Source organism: Marmota monax, unplaced genomic scaffold (genome assembly GCF_021218885.2).
Source record: "Marmota monax isolate L192 unplaced genomic scaffold, Marmota_monax_Labrador192_F-V1.1 WCK01_AAM20220418_F8-fsc00051, whole genome shotgun sequence".
In the NCBI taxonomy this organism is placed as follows: domain Eukaryota; kingdom Metazoa; phylum Chordata; class Mammalia; order Rodentia; family Sciuridae; genus Marmota; species Marmota monax.
In genome coordinates, this window is record NW_026695202.1 from 1,167,001 (window position 1) to 1,187,681 (window position 20,681).

The 20,681-nt window shown below is 33.6% G+C and overlaps 2 protein-coding genes across 2 annotated transcripts in view; one reads left to right on the top strand and one right to left on the bottom strand.

Moving 5' to 3' along the window:
• The window catches only part of Parpbp (PARP1 binding protein), a 52,129-nt gene extending 39,840 nt beyond the window's left edge, over window positions 1–12,289 (top strand). The window contains exons 9-11 of the mRNA XM_046429473.2: window positions 831–912; window positions 8,560–8,695; window positions 9,174–12,289. Of these exons, the coding sequence (XP_046285429.1) occupies window positions 831–912; window positions 8,560–8,695; window positions 9,174–9,514 (559 nt within the window). The 3' untranslated portion in view covers window positions 9,515–12,289. The remainder of the gene's footprint in view (window positions 1–830; window positions 913–8,559; window positions 8,696–9,173) is intronic.
• Pmch (pro-melanin concentrating hormone) lies at window positions 9,849–11,051 on the bottom strand. The gene is made up of 3 exons (XM_046429565.2): window positions 10,775–11,051; window positions 10,223–10,421; window positions 9,849–9,929 (listed from the first exon to the last, which is right to left on the bottom strand). Exons 1-3 carry the CDS (start codon window positions 11,021–11,023, stop codon window positions 9,880–9,882), a joined length of 498 nt encoding a protein of 165 aa, XP_046285521.2. The 5' UTR covers window positions 11,024–11,051; the 3' UTR covers window positions 9,849–9,879.
• Window positions 12,290–20,681: the final 8,392 nt, after the last annotated feature.

The window sequence follows — 20,681 nt, forward strand, 5'->3', positions numbered from 1 at the left end:
ACACAGCAGGCTGCAGGATCTCCTCCATTTTGCCTTCTCTAACCTTCCAATTCTATGTTTTCCTTTTTTTCATTTTCCTACTCTTTTGACTTTTACGTATGTAGATATCTTATTTCCCTTAGTTAGACCTTAGTTAGACCTTAGACCTGGACATAGAGTCAATGAATGAATCAACATTTACCCTGAAGAGGTTGCATTATTCCCTTTAAGGGCATAATATAGTGCCTTGGAAATAAATTTAGAAGATCAAGACATATTTATTGAATTAATTGAGCAAATTATTATTAGGATTCTCAAATTGGGGTGTGGATACTTATACGAAGTATTATAAACATATAGCTTCAGCTGTTCTTTATCCTTTAGCCACTTTTAGGTAGAGCAGTGAGGGAAAACTAGCTTGTAAATTACTTTGGTTTATGAGAGTCTTCATTCATATAACAAGATAGCTTACATTGAATCATTTGTAAATAATATTTATTTCTCATCATTCTGAAGGCTTGAAATCTAAGTTCAAATTGCCAGCACATTCATTGGTATTCACAGGTGAGGGCCTATTCCTTGCAGATGACACCTTCTTACTGCATGTTCATGTAGCAAAAAAGGTGGAGGGGCCAAAGGGGCCAAACAGGATCTTTTATGCCTTTTGATAAGGACATTAAATTCCTTTGTGAAGGCAGAGCCCTTATGACCTAATCACCTTCTATAGGTCCCACCACTCAACTTTTGTAGGTCTCACCTCTGTTGTTTTAGGGATTAAGTGTCAACATAAATTTTGGAGGGACATAAACATTGAAACCATAGCAATAAGTTTTTGTCTTTTTTTTCCATAGCTCTCCCACACAAGTGAATAACTCATCAGTGAAACCCCTAAGAGAACGCATCTATAAGTCAATGCAAGAGAAAAAAAATAAGGTACAATTTAGTGTACTGTCATGAAAATGATATTGTTTTGTTTTTAGAATAAATAAATATTTAAAGTTGAGGGGCATATTGTAAATATACATTGCATATGACCCAGTAAGAATGAATTAGAAAATGAGTAATGAGATTGACATACAGAAATTTTCCTTTTATACAATCTTAACTAATCTGTTTTGGCTATTTAATTCACTAGACCTACAAGAAGAAAAGAAATAAGCAGTTGTTATTGCAAATATTGACTAAGTATCTGTTGAATGAATGGGAAAATAAATAAGACATGGGCTTCTCATTTGCATTTCTAATATCTTAAATGGAATCTTGAGAGACTATGTGTGCTAGCTTTCTATCACTATTACAAATACATGAAATAATCAATACGTAAAGAAAAAAGGCTTACCTGTCTCAAAATTTCAGAGATTCCAGTCCATAATTGATTGGCCCTGTTGCTTTTAGGCCTGTAGTGGGGGTACTGGGTGGCAATGGCAGGGACCCTGTGGCAGAACAAAAGCATTCACTCCATGACCAGGGAAGAAAGAGAGAGGAGGGGAGAAGAAGGGGCTAGGGTCCTACTATCTCCTTCAAGGGCATGTCCCCAATGACCTGAAGACTGCTCACTAGGCCCCATTTATGTCACTACTCCCAGTATTGCCAAGCTGAGGACCAAGACTTTTACACATGGGCCTTTGGAAAACGTTCCAGATCCAACTATACTACCACGTAATTTAAAATTGTACCTGAATGAAGATATAATGGCAGAATGTAAACAATTGTAGATCAGCATGGGAAGGATATTTTATATTGTTCTTGACTAGAGCAGCTCTTTATATTATTATTTAGTCTGAACTGTCTCATATAAAACATTTGTGCCTATAAGTAGTTAATAATGTATTTATTTAAGCATTTAAAATTTTCTTGGTCTTTGTTTCTTTTTAAAGAAACTTGGTTTTAATTCATTCAATTATATAATATACTTTTATTGAGTATCTACTATGCGTTAGACACTGTTGTAAGCTGAGAATCATTAATTTTTTAAACACATTTTTATATAAAATATACAATTATCCTTAAATCATCAAATAATTATTCATCTAAACACAACTAAAAAGAAAACTATAGTTTGTATGCCCTTTCTGCTCCTTGGGCCAAATGGCAAAGCTTTTTTTTGTACTGACAATTGAACCCAGGAATGCTTTAGCTTTAAGCCACTTTCCCAGCCCTCTTTTATTATTTTATTTTGAGATAGGTCTAGCTAAATTGACAAGGCTGGCCTCAAACTTGTAATCCTCCTGCTTCAACCTCCTGAGTCTCTGGGATTAGATGCTCAGCCAAAGCTTTTGATTATAATATATTTCATCTATGTACCTCAAATTCATTAATTTATTACTAACTATTGTCTTTCTGTTGGTTATTAGTAGTTGTTAGTACTTAATGCCTATGGAACACATCATTGAATTTTGTTGTTTTCTATAATTATTTTGTCAATTCTTTATTATATTGTTATAAGTATTTGTAGTATAATCATATAAACACATTTTTAAGGACATAGCAGGGCTATGTTAGCAAAGAAGTGTAAATAAACTAAACATCTGGAGAGGATAAAGTCTTTGGGAGATGAGCAGATCGATGTTGGCTATTTTCTCCCCTAGTATTATTTGCTAGTGTAGGATATGAGCTGATGATTGACTTTGGCCCACATAAAGGAACACTACTGAAGTAAAAAAGGAACCAACCTACCAACAAAGCTTTTTGGGTGTCTTAAAAGGCTTTTTACCCAGGACACATATGCTTGATTTTGTAGCTATGGGAGGTATGGCTAAAATCACGTGTGGTCTTATTTGGAAAAGGAGACTGGGGCTGGGGCTGGGGCTCAGCAGTAGCGCACGTTCCTGGCATGTGTGAGACACTGGGTTCATTTCTTAACACTGCATATAAATAAGAAAAGGTGAGTCAGCTTGAGGAGTGGGACCTGCCTCAGGCACATGGCTGCCCTCCATTTTTTTAGAACATTTGAAAATGAACTAGGGTAGGAGGTCAGAGAGCAGGGTGTGAGAACCTCTGAAAAACAGACCCAAACCCCCAGACTCCCAGGCCAGAGGCTGTAGACATCCCCACAAGCCTGGAGGAGGGACAGGTCCAGAGGATGAACGTGAGTTACAGTGTGTGTGATGTGGCTGCCTCTGTCTCTGTTGAAGAGAGCAGAGTCTATTCTGTATATGCCTTTCTAACTCTGAGCTTTTGCTTACTCATGTTTTTTATTCCCTCATGGCTTCTTGCATACCCTTGTTATGATCTTAGTTTTACTTCTTCATTCATGAATTCATTCAGCCAACCCTCAGCACCTCCTGTATAGCAGACTTGATGCTGGACACTGGAGATGACATAACTGTGAACAGGGCAGACAAAACACCCTGCTATGGTGGACAAAGCTTCTCCACATATTTGTGCAGCTGAGGTAAAAGAACTAAAGGGAAGGCCTTAGCCTAGGCCTACTGCTATGCCCTCTTCACACCTAGCTTTGTTTCATACTTGAAGGAACATAGCATCAGAAGTCTTGTTGTGGGTACCCTGCTCCCCATCATCCTTGTCATAACAGTCGGCTCTTAAACCTGGAGGAAGAGGCCAATGTCATCCAGTGCCCAGAGATTCCAGGAACCTGGTGCAGGACTTAAGAGGGGTGTCTGGTCTCCTGGTGGGCATGTCTGAGGTTTCGTGGTGGGATACACCACAAGGTGGTGAGAGGACCAGAGGGGCCACCAATTGCCAAACTTTAAAGGTTTTACTCTTTATGGAGTTTATATTTTAGCTGAGGAAAGCAGATAATAATCAAAACAAACAAGTAGATTTTATGGTATGTTAGAAGGCTATCAGTGCGATGGGGAGAGGGCTAAGGAGAAAATGCTCTTTGCATGTGTTCTGATTTTATGTAGGATGATAAATAGAGGTCTCCTTGACAAGATGATATTGAGCAAAGACTCTAAGGGAATGAGAAGCATCATTTATTAGAGTGAAGAAGGGATGTTTGTATTAGACTAAGACTGAATTTGTTTTGGTAAATGAATGAAGTTGGATTTTATTGAGTATCTACTAAGTGTCTTGGGACATCTTGTGTTGATGATCATTGCTCAACTCTAGAAGGCATTGTTTTCCCATGTAGCTAGTAAGTAAGAGAGCAGGGATTTGTATTCAGGTGTCAGATTTTAGGTTTATGCTATCTCCAAAGAGTAAATAGAGGCAGCATAACTATAATGAAGGGTCACAAAAAGATAATGTTACTATTTAGGTCAGGATTTTTTTTTGGCTATTTAGCAAAGTAAATGAAAGTTGACAGATAAAGAATGAATGTTTTGAATTATGTACAAATTCATATGCCATCAAAGTTGCCAAATCTCTGCTTTTGAAAATGTGATCATGTAAGAATCAAAAGATAAATTTGAATATTTATTTCAGTTAATAGGTATGTTGAGAATAATGTCCATTTTCAAACTTGAGAATCTACGTGTTGGTATGGTAGAGGTTAGAACTTCTATTTTCTTAATACTGCAGCTAATTCAGAATGGCTATGACTTTTCTGTGTTTTGACTCATTCATCTTAATTTAACTGGAGTCAGGCTTTCCTATGTGAAGTACTATTTTCCTCAAACTGGGAACCTACTAATAATTTCAATTTAAAAAGAGCTTGTGGCAAAAAGACTTTTCAATTCTTGGCAAGTTTGAAGTTCATTGCAATTTTACTGTGGATAGAAATCTTTCCAAAGGGGGGAAATCGCTCTACAAAGGAAAACTTTCAATCCGTTTTTCTCATGTGACTTGAACATAAAATGATTTTAACAGCCATGTATGAATCTGGACATTATTCTTAGTTGTTTAGTACTTCAAAAGCACTTTCAAGAGGGAATTGTTTTGCTTATTCGTGATTCCAAATCAAATACACAGAGAGATTTGGAAGATTTGCCACAGGAAGTAATCTTAATTCTATGTGGCCACTAATCTTATGCAGAAAAATCCAACTTTTATGAACAAAGAAAAAGCAATCTCTTTTAAGTTATAAATACAAGCCCATGTAGCTTGCATTGTTTTAAAATTTAAAATGAAAAAAACTGATTATAAGTTCTTTTTTTAGCTGCATTCTTAGGTTCGTTTTAGAATTAGCCTGGACCTGGGAGATGTAATTCAACAAATCTTATTTTGTAGGAATGCCTATTTCATATATGTTACTACAATAATAACTATACAGTATCTTCATTATAACTTAGAGTTATATAGTCTATCCATGTTTTTTACTTCATATAATTCTGGCAATACTGTGAGGTGTTATTTTATTTGTGTGGAAAAGTGAGAGGTATAATGGCTTATCCAAGATTTCTATCTAATAAGTAATAGGGCCAGTGTTAGAAGCTGGGCCTTTTGACTACAAATCAGGTGCTCCCCCCACCACTATCATTTTGTCTTTCTGTGGTGCTTTGTTAGCTGGACATCACATTGTTGACTTCAGTTAAGTTCATGATCACGTAAAATCTGTAGTTCTTTTTCCTACATAGTTTTTAAGTCAAGTTCTCCTCATCCTGTACATATGTAATTGATATTTTTGGACTAAATATAGGACTTTGTTTATCCCCACCCATTTTCATCTTATTATTTTCTACTTATGGTTTCTAGACTTCTGAATCTTTTCAATCTTGAGTATGTTATCCAGTTTTTTATTCCTTCCAGCCGTATGTCAACAGCAAATTTTATAAATAGAATGTCTTTGTAATTATAGAAGACATCCTAGTTACCTCCTTTGTATACTGTGTGCCTGTTGCAAAGCTGGAACTTAATAAGAGCCATTCTCATTATCTCTTTTGTATACTGTGTTCTTACCACATAAAGAACTTAATAAACAGTAACTGATTTAAAAAAAAATTTTGTAAAGGACAGAGAAAAGTAAATCTCTCTATGTATAACTTTTTATAAGAAAGAAGAAAAACCCTTAGTATAACTACTCTCAATTATTTCTTTTGGATGCAATTTTTCCAATACCACCATAGAGCTATTGTTTTCCTTCTCATATCTTGATATATTTATAATTGCTGTTTTTCATAATAAAGTTTATAATTGATGTTTTTCATAAAGTGATTATTTTTTTTCCTCATTTGAACCTGTTCTGTACTTTAAGAATCTGTTGCCTCATAACTGTGGTTTTCTAGAACTGTCCTATGGTCACTAAGGGCTCCAGCATTACTCTTCAGGGGAACTGAAGAGAGGAAATCCAGGTAGTTGTAGCACCAATTTCGACTGTATGTACACAGAAAACAAATATTTTTTTACTTAGATTGTATATTAATAAATAAATTAATAAAAGTAACAAAGCTTGCTGAAGAAATTTCTGTTTATGCTAAACATGAGATTGAGAAAATATCAGTTGTCTGTAGTAAATAATATAATTATTGTATTTTTATTTAGAGTGTTTTATGGGTGTTGCTGATGAAGATTTTGTAGTGGGAAGAAGGTACCTATAGGTGCCTTTGCTCAGCAGGTACTGAGAGAGTGATCCAAGACAGTCACTTAGCACCTCTTTGCCTGTAAGGTCTTATCATACTTTTTGTAACTCTTTGTAAGGAATAGTTTATAATTCTCTATAAAGCAGTAACTGGTGAAATGAAAAAAGTATGTGAAAAGATAATGTCCATGATTAGTTCTGGTCTTGCAGATGGAAATAAAAGTTCACAGATAATGTTACTTAGCAATGATATGATATGATATAATATAGAGTGTGTTTTTTCATAAAACTTATTTTAATAGCTTTATAATTTGTTTTAATTCTATATTTATAGGGTTATGTCCAAAAAGAGCTACCTAAAACTTTCTATTGTACTATAGGAAATCTTGTGGTTGGAATAATATAACAGGAGTTGTGTTCATAAACCCATTCATTATCAGCAGCCAACTCTAGTTTGCTTTCTTAAAAAACATAACTTTTTGATCTTGTACATTTTTTGTGTGCAATTTTTGTGGGTAAGTGGAAGACGACAACAGTTGTCTAATGCCTCATTAAAGCACATAAAACATAATTTTTAGTGATCTGGGAAAAAGAGGTTCTCCCAAACCTACTGGACAGAAAAATAGAAAATTTATTATCCTAACAAAATTTGCCTTTATGAAACAGCCGAACAGAAGACTGTTCTAATTTCTTAAACCATAGTCAGTGGTTTTATTGCCATTATCTTTGCAACATCTGAGTAGAATGATACACTGATGTCTTTGATTATATAACATACTATAAATTATTGAATATAATATGCTGTATATATAAATCTACTTTATAGTCATTTATTATCAATAAATAATATTGAGAATACTGTATTTATTATAGTTTGAAGTGTTTTTAGGATTTGAAATGATTTCTAATTATTTGGAGAAATCTCCCCATTATAACTGAGTGGTTACAGAAAAACTTAAATTTTGAAATTTGTATTACATATATAGGCTACTTTGTTCTGAAATTAATTCCTATCTTTAAAACAGCCCAGTGGTTTTATGTTTGCAGAATACATTTCTGAAACTACTTTTTTTGCTATGTCCTTTTGAATTCTTAAATTTTATTTTAATTCTTAAAGTTTCTTCATTTTCAAAGCTAATTCTTAATTGAATCTTTCTAATTTTTCTCCAAATTATGAAGAAAGTTAGGAGTTCCTATTTTATGTCTGATAGATGCAAGAACATATTTTGAAATTTTTTTAAATTTATTTTTTAGGTGTAGATGGACACAACACAATGCCTTTATTTTTATGTGATGCTGAGGATCAAACCTGGGTCCCGCCCATGCTAGGCAAGCGCTCTACCGCTGAGCCACAATCCCAGCCCCAATATTTTGAATTTTTAACTATTAAAATATTGGTTGAATCTTCTTAGAATGATACATTTTGATCATCTTTCTTGTTTTCCTACACATACAAATTTTAAACGAGATAATGCCTTTCCCCATTTCTTTTTTCATGCTCTTTTATTTTCTGTTCTTCTTTTGACCTCTCTTATTTCTCTTTTTTGTTTTATCATTTCTCCCTTCCTCAATTTCTTTACTTTGAATTCCATATGTTGTCTTTCCAAAAGAATTGTGCTCTATTTCTTAGAATGTAGAACTTGTATTTTCTATGATTATGCATATGAGTATTCTTTTCACTTATAATAAAATTCACTCTCCAAAGCAGCAGCCCAGACACAGGAATGTGTAACAAAAACCTCTGAAGAGTCTAAAGTTGATTTTTTAACAAGTATTTAAAAAAAAAAAAAAGAAATATACATAAAGCTAATATTGCTGAAAGAAAAAAAATGCAAACCATGGCAAAGAGTGAGTTTGCAAATTATAAAACATAAAAGGTCAAAAGTTTCCAATGAATAACAGAATTAAAAAAAAAAACATGTATAGTTGTAGTTGGACACAATACCTTTATTTTATTTATTTTTATGTGGTATAAGAATTGAACCCAGTGCCTCACATGTGCTAGGTGAGTGCTCTACTGCTGAGCCACAACCCCAGACCCAAATAACAGAATTTTTAAGGGAAATGTTTTTATACCTCAACCATTATAGAATGTGTGTTTATCTAGATAAAAACATAAAGTATAAATTGTGTATTTTTTTTCTTTTTTCTGTTACCAGATGACTCAGACATTAATTAGATCGCAGTTTGCTTGTACTTATAAAGATGACTACATGATAAGCAACGATAAATGGAATAACATGAATTCTGCATCAGAACCTTTATGTGTTCTTCATATGGAAAACGACCTTGCTGGTGATTGACTTTATTTGAACAAATAAATAACAATTTGATTCTAATATGCCAATTGGTTTTAATTTATATAAACCCAGATTATTTTTTGCACAGTGCTATGAAATGTAAAGGCTTATGTTTTTTAAGGCCTGAGTTTATTTAAGAGGTTAAATCTAAGTACAAATTTATGGAAAGGAATAGGACAGTTTGATTTAACTAAATGTATTAAAAAAATAATTCATATAATTTACTTAAGTATTAAATGTCATAAATTCAAACAAATATTTATTGATAGGGATGAGAAGTGGTATGGCAGAATGAAAAATAATGTTATAATGTACTTATGTTTGTTAATTATTTAATTGGTTAGCATTATTTTATTGTAAATCATAAATTTTTGAATATTCTTTAGCCATTTTTAAAATTTATTTTAAAATTGTCACAAGTTATAATATGAATTATTATATGATTTCGTTCCCCTTTTCATCTTGCATAACAGAGGGTATAAAATCATCTGTTGGAAAATCAACAATTGCAACAAGTTCTGGAAATGTTCATCTGGACAGAAGTGAAAATGACAAAGTATCAAGAAAATCAAGTGGCCAGACAGGAAATAAAAGCTCAAAAAGGAAACAGGTGGATTTGGACGGTGAAAATATTCTCTGTGATAACAGAAATGAACCACCTCAACATAAAAATGTTAAGAAACCTAAAACATCAAACGATTCACAGAATAAATTGGATAGCGAAGTAGCCAAAGTAGCAAAAGGCAAAAAGTGTACTTCCAAGGCCAAATTCATCACTGGCCAGACAAAGTTAACTCAATTTTTTAGACTATGATTGTGTCTTTTATGTGTTTTAGATTTATGCATATGGAAAGCTGTACACCAAAGTCACATGTTTAATTTATAAAAGCTCAAGGTGTCAATTGTGATGCTTTCAAATTTTTCTTTGAAGTGAACGTAAGGTTCATGTGGTAAGCATTGTTTAAAAACACCACTGAGTCATAATTATGCAGAATTTTCACAAAGTTTAATATACAGAAAAAGCACATCATTTAGATTATTGGTATGTCTTAACACTACTTTCTTTTAAAGCAGACATTTAAAATAATATACAAGTTATAGGAACATTAAGGGTTTTCTTCCCACTGGCAATGAAATGGTTTTGTTTTCTTCCCCAAAGATGACGTGAACCAACAGGTATCAGACTTGCCAACAAGGCCGGTAGACTCTCCCCAGCATGCACCTGAGCACTGAAGGAAGAATAAAATAGTTTAAATTACTCAAAGTACTACAATCATCACACAGAACTAAGAAATAATAATAACAATAACAAGAATGGATCTATTATAACTAATTCTGAGTAAACCAAAATTATCATACCTACATGCTTCTTATTCCCACATTTTTGACAGTCACTTAATGTCAACTGGAATTGAACATCAGTCTTATTTGATTTTGTTATATTGAGATCCAAATTCAGTTAAATTCAGAGGTCTTTTTATGGTATTAAGATGTAAGAACTGAATTTTAAAAGACTACTCACTGTCAAAATCTCTCCTTCCTATTGGAAACTTAGCTGAGTTTTCTTCATCCCCAATTTCTCTCTTTTCTTGTGTTGATTCAGTATTCTGAACTCCATTCTCAGCTGGAAAAGCTACAGATCCCTTTAATGCAAGATAAGGCTTTATAGCCAGATTCAGTGGCAGACCATGACTCACAAAATTATGTTTGGAGCCTGTGTTCTGTGAAGAGAAAATTTGTGTTTTAGCTGTCTTTGGAATGGAGCAATGATACTATTGTTTAATGCCCTTATTGATCAACTTAAAGATGTTCTGCACTAGTTTTGACTCCTTAAAAACAGCTTAGATACAAGTTTAGTCGGGGTGGAAAAAACTTTTGTATAAAAGATATTCTCTGGGATGAGAGAGCCACCTGTTTTACATGAATTGTCATCAGTTATCCTACTAATGCATATTGTCACTATTTTCATATATTTCTATTTATTAAATAACAATGTCAATTTTTCTTTTCAGAAGATTTAAAAAAATAATTTACATTTCTGTTACAATAAAAGACAAGTCACATAGCTACTCACCTTTGAATTTTTGTTTTCCTCATCATTCATGAAACTGTTCTCATCATTTTTATACTGTTCCAGAGAAGGGGCAACAACTGATCTTTCTGCAGTATCTTCCTTCTGAAAGGCTTTCCCCATCCGAAATGTATTAAACACCATGTCATCTTCTAAATTTCTTATGGACTTGGAAGCTGAAAGTAAAATACCTTGAGAAAACAGAGAAAAGGTTAATATTAATATATAGGAAGAGAGACTCATTTTTGCCATCCTTAGTTTGATGTTTGCATAAAGACAAACAAGGATGTTTCCCAGTCAACCTGCTTGCTAAATCCTACCTTTATATATTTTCCAGGTTGAATAGAAAGCACTTCAAAGACTTACACTTTCATCATTTTAGACATGACTCATCAGATAGAGGCTTTTGTATAGCTGCTAATACCTACATTGTTTTGGATCTAGTGGCATATTGTTTATTTTAAGTGTGACTTTTCTGAGAATCTGATTAAGATCCTTGGTAAAAGGCTTTCTGTGAAGTAGATTATAGTCTCTTGAAAATGGGTAGTTATTAAGGAAGACCACAGGACATCAGGCTCTTTCAAATATTATTGTTTCCTTCAGTGTATTTTCTGATTAAGATATTAAAACTCAAGTTACTTCACTCAAGGATAAGGATAAAAGTTTTATTTTCTTTTAATTTGGATTAAATTGAAATAATCTTCAGAAGGGATTTTCTTTGATAAACACTTGATGTTGTCTTTGGTGTTTAAATGACATAAACTTGTCAGTATGAACAAAAAGGCATTCATGCTTCATCAAAACTGGCCTGTCAGATGTGTTTTGTCTCTATGTTTACAAAAGGATAACGCTGATATTTATTAGTGGATTTAGCAGTAAATGATTAAGATGTCCTGGTAAAGAATATTTATGTGCTCCATAAATGTTAATTTTGGATGTTATAAGATTTTTAATCATACATTTCAGAATTAATGTCTACTTTTGATTCCAGTGAGTAAGAGAATATATTCTCATATGTTTTCTGGTATATACATCTAAGATTTTTTTAGGGTATATTCCAAAGTATGGGATTTTTGGACCCTGGAGTATGCATATATTCAGTTTTACTAATGCCAAAATATTTTCCAGAAGAGTAGTAATCGGTTTATGGTCCCAGCAGCAGGATCTGAGGAGTCCCATTCTTCTATGTCCTAGCCAATGCTTAGGTATCTTCCTTCCCTTTTAATTTTTATTTCTCTAACTACCAAAGAGGTTGAGTGCCTTTCCATATGTCTGTGAGCCATTTATCTTTCCATTTAATGTAAAATACCTTTTCTCTCTGTCCATTTTCTATTGGATTGTCTTTTTCTAATTGATTTATGGGAATTCTTTATATAATATTTTGGTTGTTAATTATTTGTTAGCCCTCTGTGGTACAAATATTTTCTCTTAGGTTTTTGTCTTGTCTTCTCAGCCTTCTTGTAGTATTTTTGGGTGTTCCAAATTGATTAATTTTTAATGTTCAATATTTTTTCTTTATGATTAGTACTTTTTTAATGTGTTATTTTTTTAGAAATCTTTCCCAACTTTGAGATTATTAGCATATTCCCATATATTTTCTTTTAAAAGTTAAAATATTTTTATTTTTACACTTAAATTTTTAATTTATCTGGAATTTTGTGTATGATCTTAGAAGTAGAATTTTACTTTTCCAATATTCTTACATATTTCTTAATTGAATCATCCTTTCTCTGCTGATCTGCTATGGCACCTGTGCAGTACAACAGGTTTCTGTGTGTGTGTGTGTGTGTGTGTGCGCCTTTCTGAACTCTTTATTCCAGTATCATTTTACAGTTTTAATTAATATAACTTTATATTTTTAATATCTGAAGGTAAGTTTTCTCAGCCCTCTACTTACCCACCAGTTTTATTTCAACAGCAGTTCCTTGGCTACTCTTGAACATTTCTTTTCCTTATATATCTTAAAATCAGCTTTTCAACTTCTGGGAGAAAATTTGATGGGATTTCAAGGTAATTTCATTAGTTTTATAGATTCATTTTTGGAGAGAAGTCAAATTATTTAACTAAATAGTATCTTTTTTAAAACTACTTTTTCCAACATTATTGCTGGTATGCACAAATGCAGTTAGCTTTTGTATTAGTGATCTAATATAGAAAAAACTTTCTAAATTCTTTAATAGTTATAAAATTTAGATACTTTGGTGTTTTCTATGAAGACAATTAATATTGATAATAAAACAATGATATTGTATTTCTTCCTTGTAAGTTTGTTTATATTGTGTGTGTGTGTGCGCACGCCTATGTTCATACAGCTTTGGCCAAAACTTGCAGTATGGGTTGGGAATGGAGATAACGCTGTTGTGTTCATGAACTGACAGAATGATTTCAATGTCTCACCATTGAGCATGATGTTTGCAAAGGCTTATTACAGACACTTTTTATAAGGTGAAGGGTGTTCTATTTCTGGATTACAAATAGATTTTTTATTATGCATTGTTTTTCAATCTTATTAAATGCTTTTTCTGCATATATTGTTGAGATGATCATTTTCTCCTTCAGTCTTTAATATGCTAAGTTGGTAGATTTCTCCAATGTTAATTTAACCATGTGTTTTGAAACAAACCTTTTAATTATATTCAATATGGCAATATTTGATTTAGGACATTTTACATTTATTATGTGTGAGACTCATCTATAATTTCCTCTTGTAAATCAATATTCTACTAACTTCATAAATGAACTGAGTGGGAAGATTTATTCTTTATATTTTTTCCTACTATTAAACTATTTGGGCTTTATGTTTACTTAGTGGGAGTTTGTCTTTTAATGATTAATTTACTTTCTTTAGTGACTATAGAAACATTCAATTCTCTGTATCTTTTAGTTTGTTTTAGGAATATACATTATTCTATAGTTTGTCCATTTCACTTCAGTGTATTTTATCAGAGGTAGATAGCTACTGATTCATCTGGAGGCTACCTAAATCTTTTAGGCAGATGATCTCTTAGCATATTTATAAAGAGACTGTCATCCCCTGAAATCTTTGCTCTTAGAGTTCCATTATCTTTATAATGTTTCTGTTTGTTCTTTGGTTTGTTTCCCAGAGCTGAAACCCACTCTAAAGGTGCCTGTTTAATCTACAGAAATGCTTGTTAATGGTAACTGTTTTTTCTTAGCTGCTGTTTTGGAAGTATATAAATATTAACAATTATGTATTTTGATTTAGGTTTCCATTGGTCAAATTGTTTTGGCTGATGTTCATCCAAAATTGAGACCAAATCCAAACCATTTTGACGGTTTAGAAAAGTTAGTTAATGTTTTCCTTTATTTTGCTTAAACTGTCATAGCCTCTTGAACATTATGAGGTTCTCCCATAACCATTTAATTATGGATATAGTTTCCAAATTTTTTAACGATAAATTTTTTAACATTGGTTACTGTGATGTGCAGTGGAGCATAGTAGATTTCTTTTTCATTGATGCTGAAAATGAAATGTCTCCAAGTGGTAGAAGGGGATTTTGAAGGAAAACTATTGCCAGATGGGAAGGGGTGGTTCAGAAAACCTTGGGAAAGCACAAGCTATTTATATCAGATATGATCTTCATTTTCTGAAAAACTACTACTAATACCATGTATCTATTTATTTGTTTATAATTTTTAGTTGTAGATGGACATGATACCTTTATGTAATTTATGTGGTGCTGAGGATCAAACCTAGTGCCCCACGTATGCATGGCAAGTGCTTTACCACTGAGCCACAACCCCAGCCCAATACCATGTATTTATAAATGACTTTATTGAACTTTTCTTTCTTCCAGTTAGCATATCTTTTCTATGTGTTGCTAGTCAATTTACAATAAATAAAATGTCAGTTAGTCATTGGTTTACTGAGAATGCTGAATTTCTTAATGGCTGATTTTATGGGTGTAAAAGCCAAGATTGTTCACTTACGTAATCAAAAGGTATAAGCAGAGTTGAAATTCCTTTTCAAATTTCTTTAGTGAGCTCATACACTTCCATCTAGATACTGCCATTAACATTTTGTTTGCATTCTTCTATTTTTTTCTCTTACAATTTATCATCTTATTCTTTTAATATATTTCAAAGCACATTTCACATATCAATACATATTCCATTAAATACTACAGCATATATATTATTGCCTAGAATCTAATATTTATTTATAGAGTTTTTCTTTTTTGGTAAAATTTATAGAAAATTAAATGCATAAATCATATATATATGTTTGAAAAATATATATTCTGTGTAACCTAAATTTCTTTTAAGATACAGTATATTACCTTCACCCTAGTAATGTCTTGCCTCTTCATGGTGTTTCTATATCACCTCCTTCCCACTGTCCCTCAATCCAGTCTTCTGCTTTTGGGCAATCACTGTTCAAATTTTTTTTTTTTTTTATCATGTGGTGCTTTTGATCTTTGTGGAATCACACAGTGAGTAATCTAATGCAAGTCCCCTCTCAGCATATTTGACATATATCTGTGATGTTGTGTGAATCACTAGTTCTTCCTTTTTATTACTATTATTTTTATTACTATTATGAATATCCCACATTTGGCTTATCCATTTTCTTCTTGATGGACTCTTGAGTTACTCCAAGATTTGAACAATTATGAGTAAAGCTGCTATGTGCATTCTCGTACAGTTTTTTTTTTTTTTTTTTTTTTGTGTGTGTGTATATATATATAGGAGGGACATATGTTTTTATTTTTCTCAGGTAAATACCTAGGAATAGAATTGCTGGGTCTTAAGTTAGATGTATATTTGATTTTATAAGAAATTGTCAGATTATTTACCAAAGTGATTGTACCATTTTACACTTGAATTAATTATGTTAGAGCAACATTTGATGTTGACAGTCTTAATTCTATCCATTTTGATAGATGAATAATGATATCTCCTTGTGGTTTTGCTTGTATTTGCCTGATAACCAAAGAAGTCAGTTGCCAAGGAAGAAGGATTGGAGAGATGCTAGTCAAAGGATTCAAAATTTTAGTTAGGAATAATAAAAAGAGATCTCTTGGGGCTGGGTTTGTGGCTCAGTAGTAGAGCGCTCACCTAGCACATGTGAGGTGCTGGGTTTAATTCTCAGCACCACATAAAAACATATAAATAAAATAAAGGTATTAAAAAAAGAGATCTCATATAATATGGTGACTATAGTGCGTGACAACTTGAAAACTGCTAGGAGTAGAGTTTAAGTGCTCTGTGGTAGTTTTGTAATGTATCAACTTGCCTATGGTGAATTATCTTTTCCAGAATTTCACATTCTTTTTTTGAAAAAAAACTATTTAGTTGTAGATAGATACAATAACTTTATTTTATTTGATTATTTATTTATTTCTTATGTGGTGCTGAGGATTGAACCCAGAGTCTCATACACACGAGGCTAGTGTTCTACCACTGAGCTACAACCCCAGCCCTGAATTTCACGTTCTTTACCTGTAGGTTTCCTGTTGGAGTGGGCCACAAAAGACTTTTTTTTTTTTTTTTAATTTGAAGAGTGGGAATGAAGCAGAGGCCACCTATAATTCATACAGATGTCACTTGTCTGCTGGCTCATCCTTTTGGCTGGGGTAGTAGTCAGACTGGCAACTGCTCCACTTTCCTCTGGAACCACTTTCAGTTTCTCTGACCACTGACCTGTGTTTGGTTGTTGCTGTGTAACAGAGGGTGCTAGCTTTCCTCAGGGCATTCAGACCATTCATGCCAGATGCAGCATGATCTGACATGAGTTTCAGTCTGTCCACATGGGTGTCAATTCATGCTGGTAGATTCCAGTTAATTTATATCCATCTGTCCTCCCCAATTTCCTGCCCTGTGAACTCCAGAATGAGATGGAACAATCTTACAAGTGCTACTTAATAACTTGTATGGTTGCATGAGATCAAATCCTATAACAAATCATGTATGTTTCTGTATATGTGCATATATATGTATGGTTCTATTTCTCTGTGTTTTAGTTAGCTTTTCCACTGCTATGACTAAAGGACCTGACCAGAACAACTGGAGAGGAGGAAAGGTTTATTTGAGGGTTCATGGTTTCAGAGGTCTTAGTCCATAGAAGGCTGGCTCCATTCCTCAGGGTTCGAGGTGAGGCTGAACATCATGGCAAGAGAATATGGCAGAGGGAAGCAGATCACATTATGGTGATCAGAAAGCAGAGACAGAAAGAGAGACTCCACTTTCCAGACACAAAATATGTACCCCATAGCCACACCCCTAGTGAACCATTTCCTCCAGCACACCCCACCCCCTCCAGTTACCACTCAGTTAATCCCATCAGCGATCAACCCATTGATCAGGTTAAAGCATTGTCTTACCTGTGAGCTTTTGGGGGATACCACATCTAAACAAAAACACTCTGATTGAACCATGACTTATTATCTTCCCAGCTCTTTATTTTCCACTTGGTAAAAGGGAAATAGAGGATGCCATCAGAAGCCTACCAACTAAGAAAAGCCCAGGACCAGATGGATACACAGCTGAGTTCTACAACACCTTAAAAGAAGAACTAATGCCAATACTCCTCAAAGAAGGAACACTTCCAAACACATTCTATGAGGCCAATATCACCCTGATTTCAAAACCAGACAAAGACACATCAAAGAATGAAAACTTCAGACCAATATCTCTAATGAATATAGATGCAATAATTCTCAATAAAATTCTGGCAAATCGAATACAAAAACATATCAAAAAGATAGTGCACCACGATCAAGGGATGAACCCTACTTGATCGAGGTGCACTACAGAAATCAATAAATGTAATTTATTACATCAGTAGACTCAAAGATAAAAATTATACTAACACCTCAATAGATGTAGAGACGGCATTTGGCAAAATACAGCACCCCTTCATGTTCAAAACACTAGAAAAACTAGAGATAACAGCAACATACCTCAACATTGTAAATGCTATCTATGCTAAGCTCCAGGCCAACATCATTCTAAGTGGAGAAAAATTAAAAGCATTCCATCTAAAAACTGGAACAAGGTAGGGATACACTCTTTCACCACTTCTGTTTAACATAGTTCTTGAAACTCTAGCCAGAGAAATTATACAGACGAAGGAAATTAAAGGGATATGGATAGGAAAAGAAGAGCTCAAATTATCACTATTTGTTGACGATATGAATCTATCCCTAGAAGACCCAAAAAATTCCACCAGAAATCTTCTAGAAATAATAAATGAATTCAGCCAACTAGCAGGATACAAAATCCATAAATGAAAGGCATTTCTGTACGTCAGGGACAAATCCTCAGAAAAAGAAACTAGGAAAACCACCCCATTTACAATAGCCTCAAACAAACAAAAACCTTGGGAATCAACTTTAATGAAAGAAGTGAAAGACCTCTACAATGAAAACTACAGAATGCTAAAGAAAAAAAAACCTTAGAAGATGGAAAGATCTACCTTGTTCTTGGATAGGCAGAATTAATATTATCAAAATGACCATACTACCAAAAGCACTATACAGATTCAAATGCAATCCCAACCAAATATCAATGACATTTCTCATAGAAATAGAAAAAGCAATCATGAAATTCATCTGGAAGAATAAGAGACCCAGAATAGCCAAATCAATCCTTAGCAAGAAGAGTGAAGCTATTGGCATTACTATTCCAGATCTTAAACTACTAAGAGCAATAGTAACAAAAACAGCATGGTATTGGCTCCAAAATAGACCTGTAGACCAATGGTACAGAATAGAGGACACAGAGACAAACCCACATAATTACAGTTATCTTATTATATTAGACAAAGGTGCCAAAACTGATATTGGAGAAAAGATAGCCTCTTCAACAAATGGTGCTGGGAAATCCACATGTAACAAAATGAAATTAAACCTTTATCTCTCATCATGCACAAAACTCAACTCACAAGAGTTAAAGCACAAGAATTAAAACCAAGAATCAATAAATGGGATGGATTCAAACTAAAAAGTTCTTCTCAGCAAAAGAAACAATCAGTGAGGTGAATAGAGAGCCTATAAAATGGGAGCAAATCTTTACCACAAGCACATCAGACAGCACCAGTTTTAGGATAATATATAAAGCACTCAAAAACCTTAACACCAAAAAAAAAAAAAAAACAAAAAACAAAAAAAACAAATAACCCAATCAATAAATGGGCCAAGGAACTGAAAAGACACTTCTCAGAAAAGGGTATACAATCAATCAACAAATATCTGAAAAAATGTTTCATATCTTTAGCAATTAGGGAAATGCAAATCAAGACTACTCTTAAGATTTCATCTCACTCCAGTCAGAATGGCAGCTATTATGAATAAAAACCACAATAAGTGTTGTGGAGGATGTGGGGGAAAAGGCACACTCATACATTGCTGGTGGGAGTGTAAATTGGTGCAGCCAATATGGAAAGCAGTATGGAGATTCCTTGGAAAACTTGGAATGGGACCACCATTTGACCCAGCTATCCCACTCCTCAGTTTATACCCAAAAGACTTAAAAACAGCATACTACAGGGACACACCCAAATCAATGTTTATAGCAGCACAATTCACAATAGCTAAAATGTGGAACCAACCCAGATGCCCTTCAGTAGATGAATGGATAAGGAAACTTTGGTATATATACACAATGTAATATTACTCAGCAATAAAAGAGAATAAAATCATGGCATTTGCAGGTAATTGGATGGAGTTGGAGAGTATAATGCTAAGCGAAGTAAGCCAATCCCAATAAAACAAAGACTGAATGTTTTCTTTGATGTGAGGATGCTGACTCATAATGGTGATGGTGGGGGAACATGGGAGGAAGAGAGGAACTTCAGATAAGGCAAAGAGGAGGGAGGGAAAAGGAGAGAACATGGGGGTAGGAAAGATGGTGGAATGAGTTAGATATAATTACCCTAAGTACATGTATGAAGACACGAATATTGTGAAAATACTTTGGGTACAACCAGTGACTTGAAAAGTTGTACTCTCTATGTGTAATATGAAATGAATTACATTCTGCCTTCATATATAACAAATTAGAATAAATAAAGAAATAAAATATGAATTAATATAAACAAGAAAAAAACCCTGGAAAGAATATTATAATAAGGGAAAATTGCAGGCCAGTCTTTCCAGTGAACATGAGATATAAAAATTCTAAGCAAGCTGTTAGCAGTGGCCCACACCTGTAATCCCAGTGGCTCAGGAGGCTGAGGCAGGAGGATTGCCAATTCAAAGCCAGCTCAGCAAAAGTGAGGCATTAAACAACTCAGTGAGACCCTGTCTCTAAATAAAATACAAAATAGGGCTGGGAATGTGGCTCAGTGATTGAGTACCCCTGAGTTCAATTTCTAATACCCTGCCCCCCCAAAAAAATCCTAAGCAAAATATTATGAAACAGAATCCAGTTATATGGAAAACTGGATTCATGACTAGGTGGATTTATTTCTAGAATCTAAAATAGTTTCACTTTTAAAAGAATCAGGGGCTGGGGCTCAGCGGCAGAGCACTTGCCTCACCCATGCGAGGCACTGGGTTCAATCCTCAGCAGCACATAAAAATAAATAAACAAAAGTATTGTGTCCATCTACAACATATATATATACACACATATACATTTATATTTATATATATTATATATGTATTATATATATGAATCATTCACCACTTTAAATGAATAAAGGGAAAAAAACAAAATTATCTCAATAAATGTAGACAAGCACAATGATCATCTATATCAAGTGCTACTGGAATTGTAAGGTGAGAACTAAGAATTCATCTTTGACTTTGCTGTGTGGTACTCACTGATGACCTTAATGATGAGGTTTCAATGACACTGGTAGGGGTTAACACCTAATAGGAGAGGGTTTTAAAAAGAATGAGAGAATAAGTAGAGATAGTGGATATATACAACATGTCAGCAATTT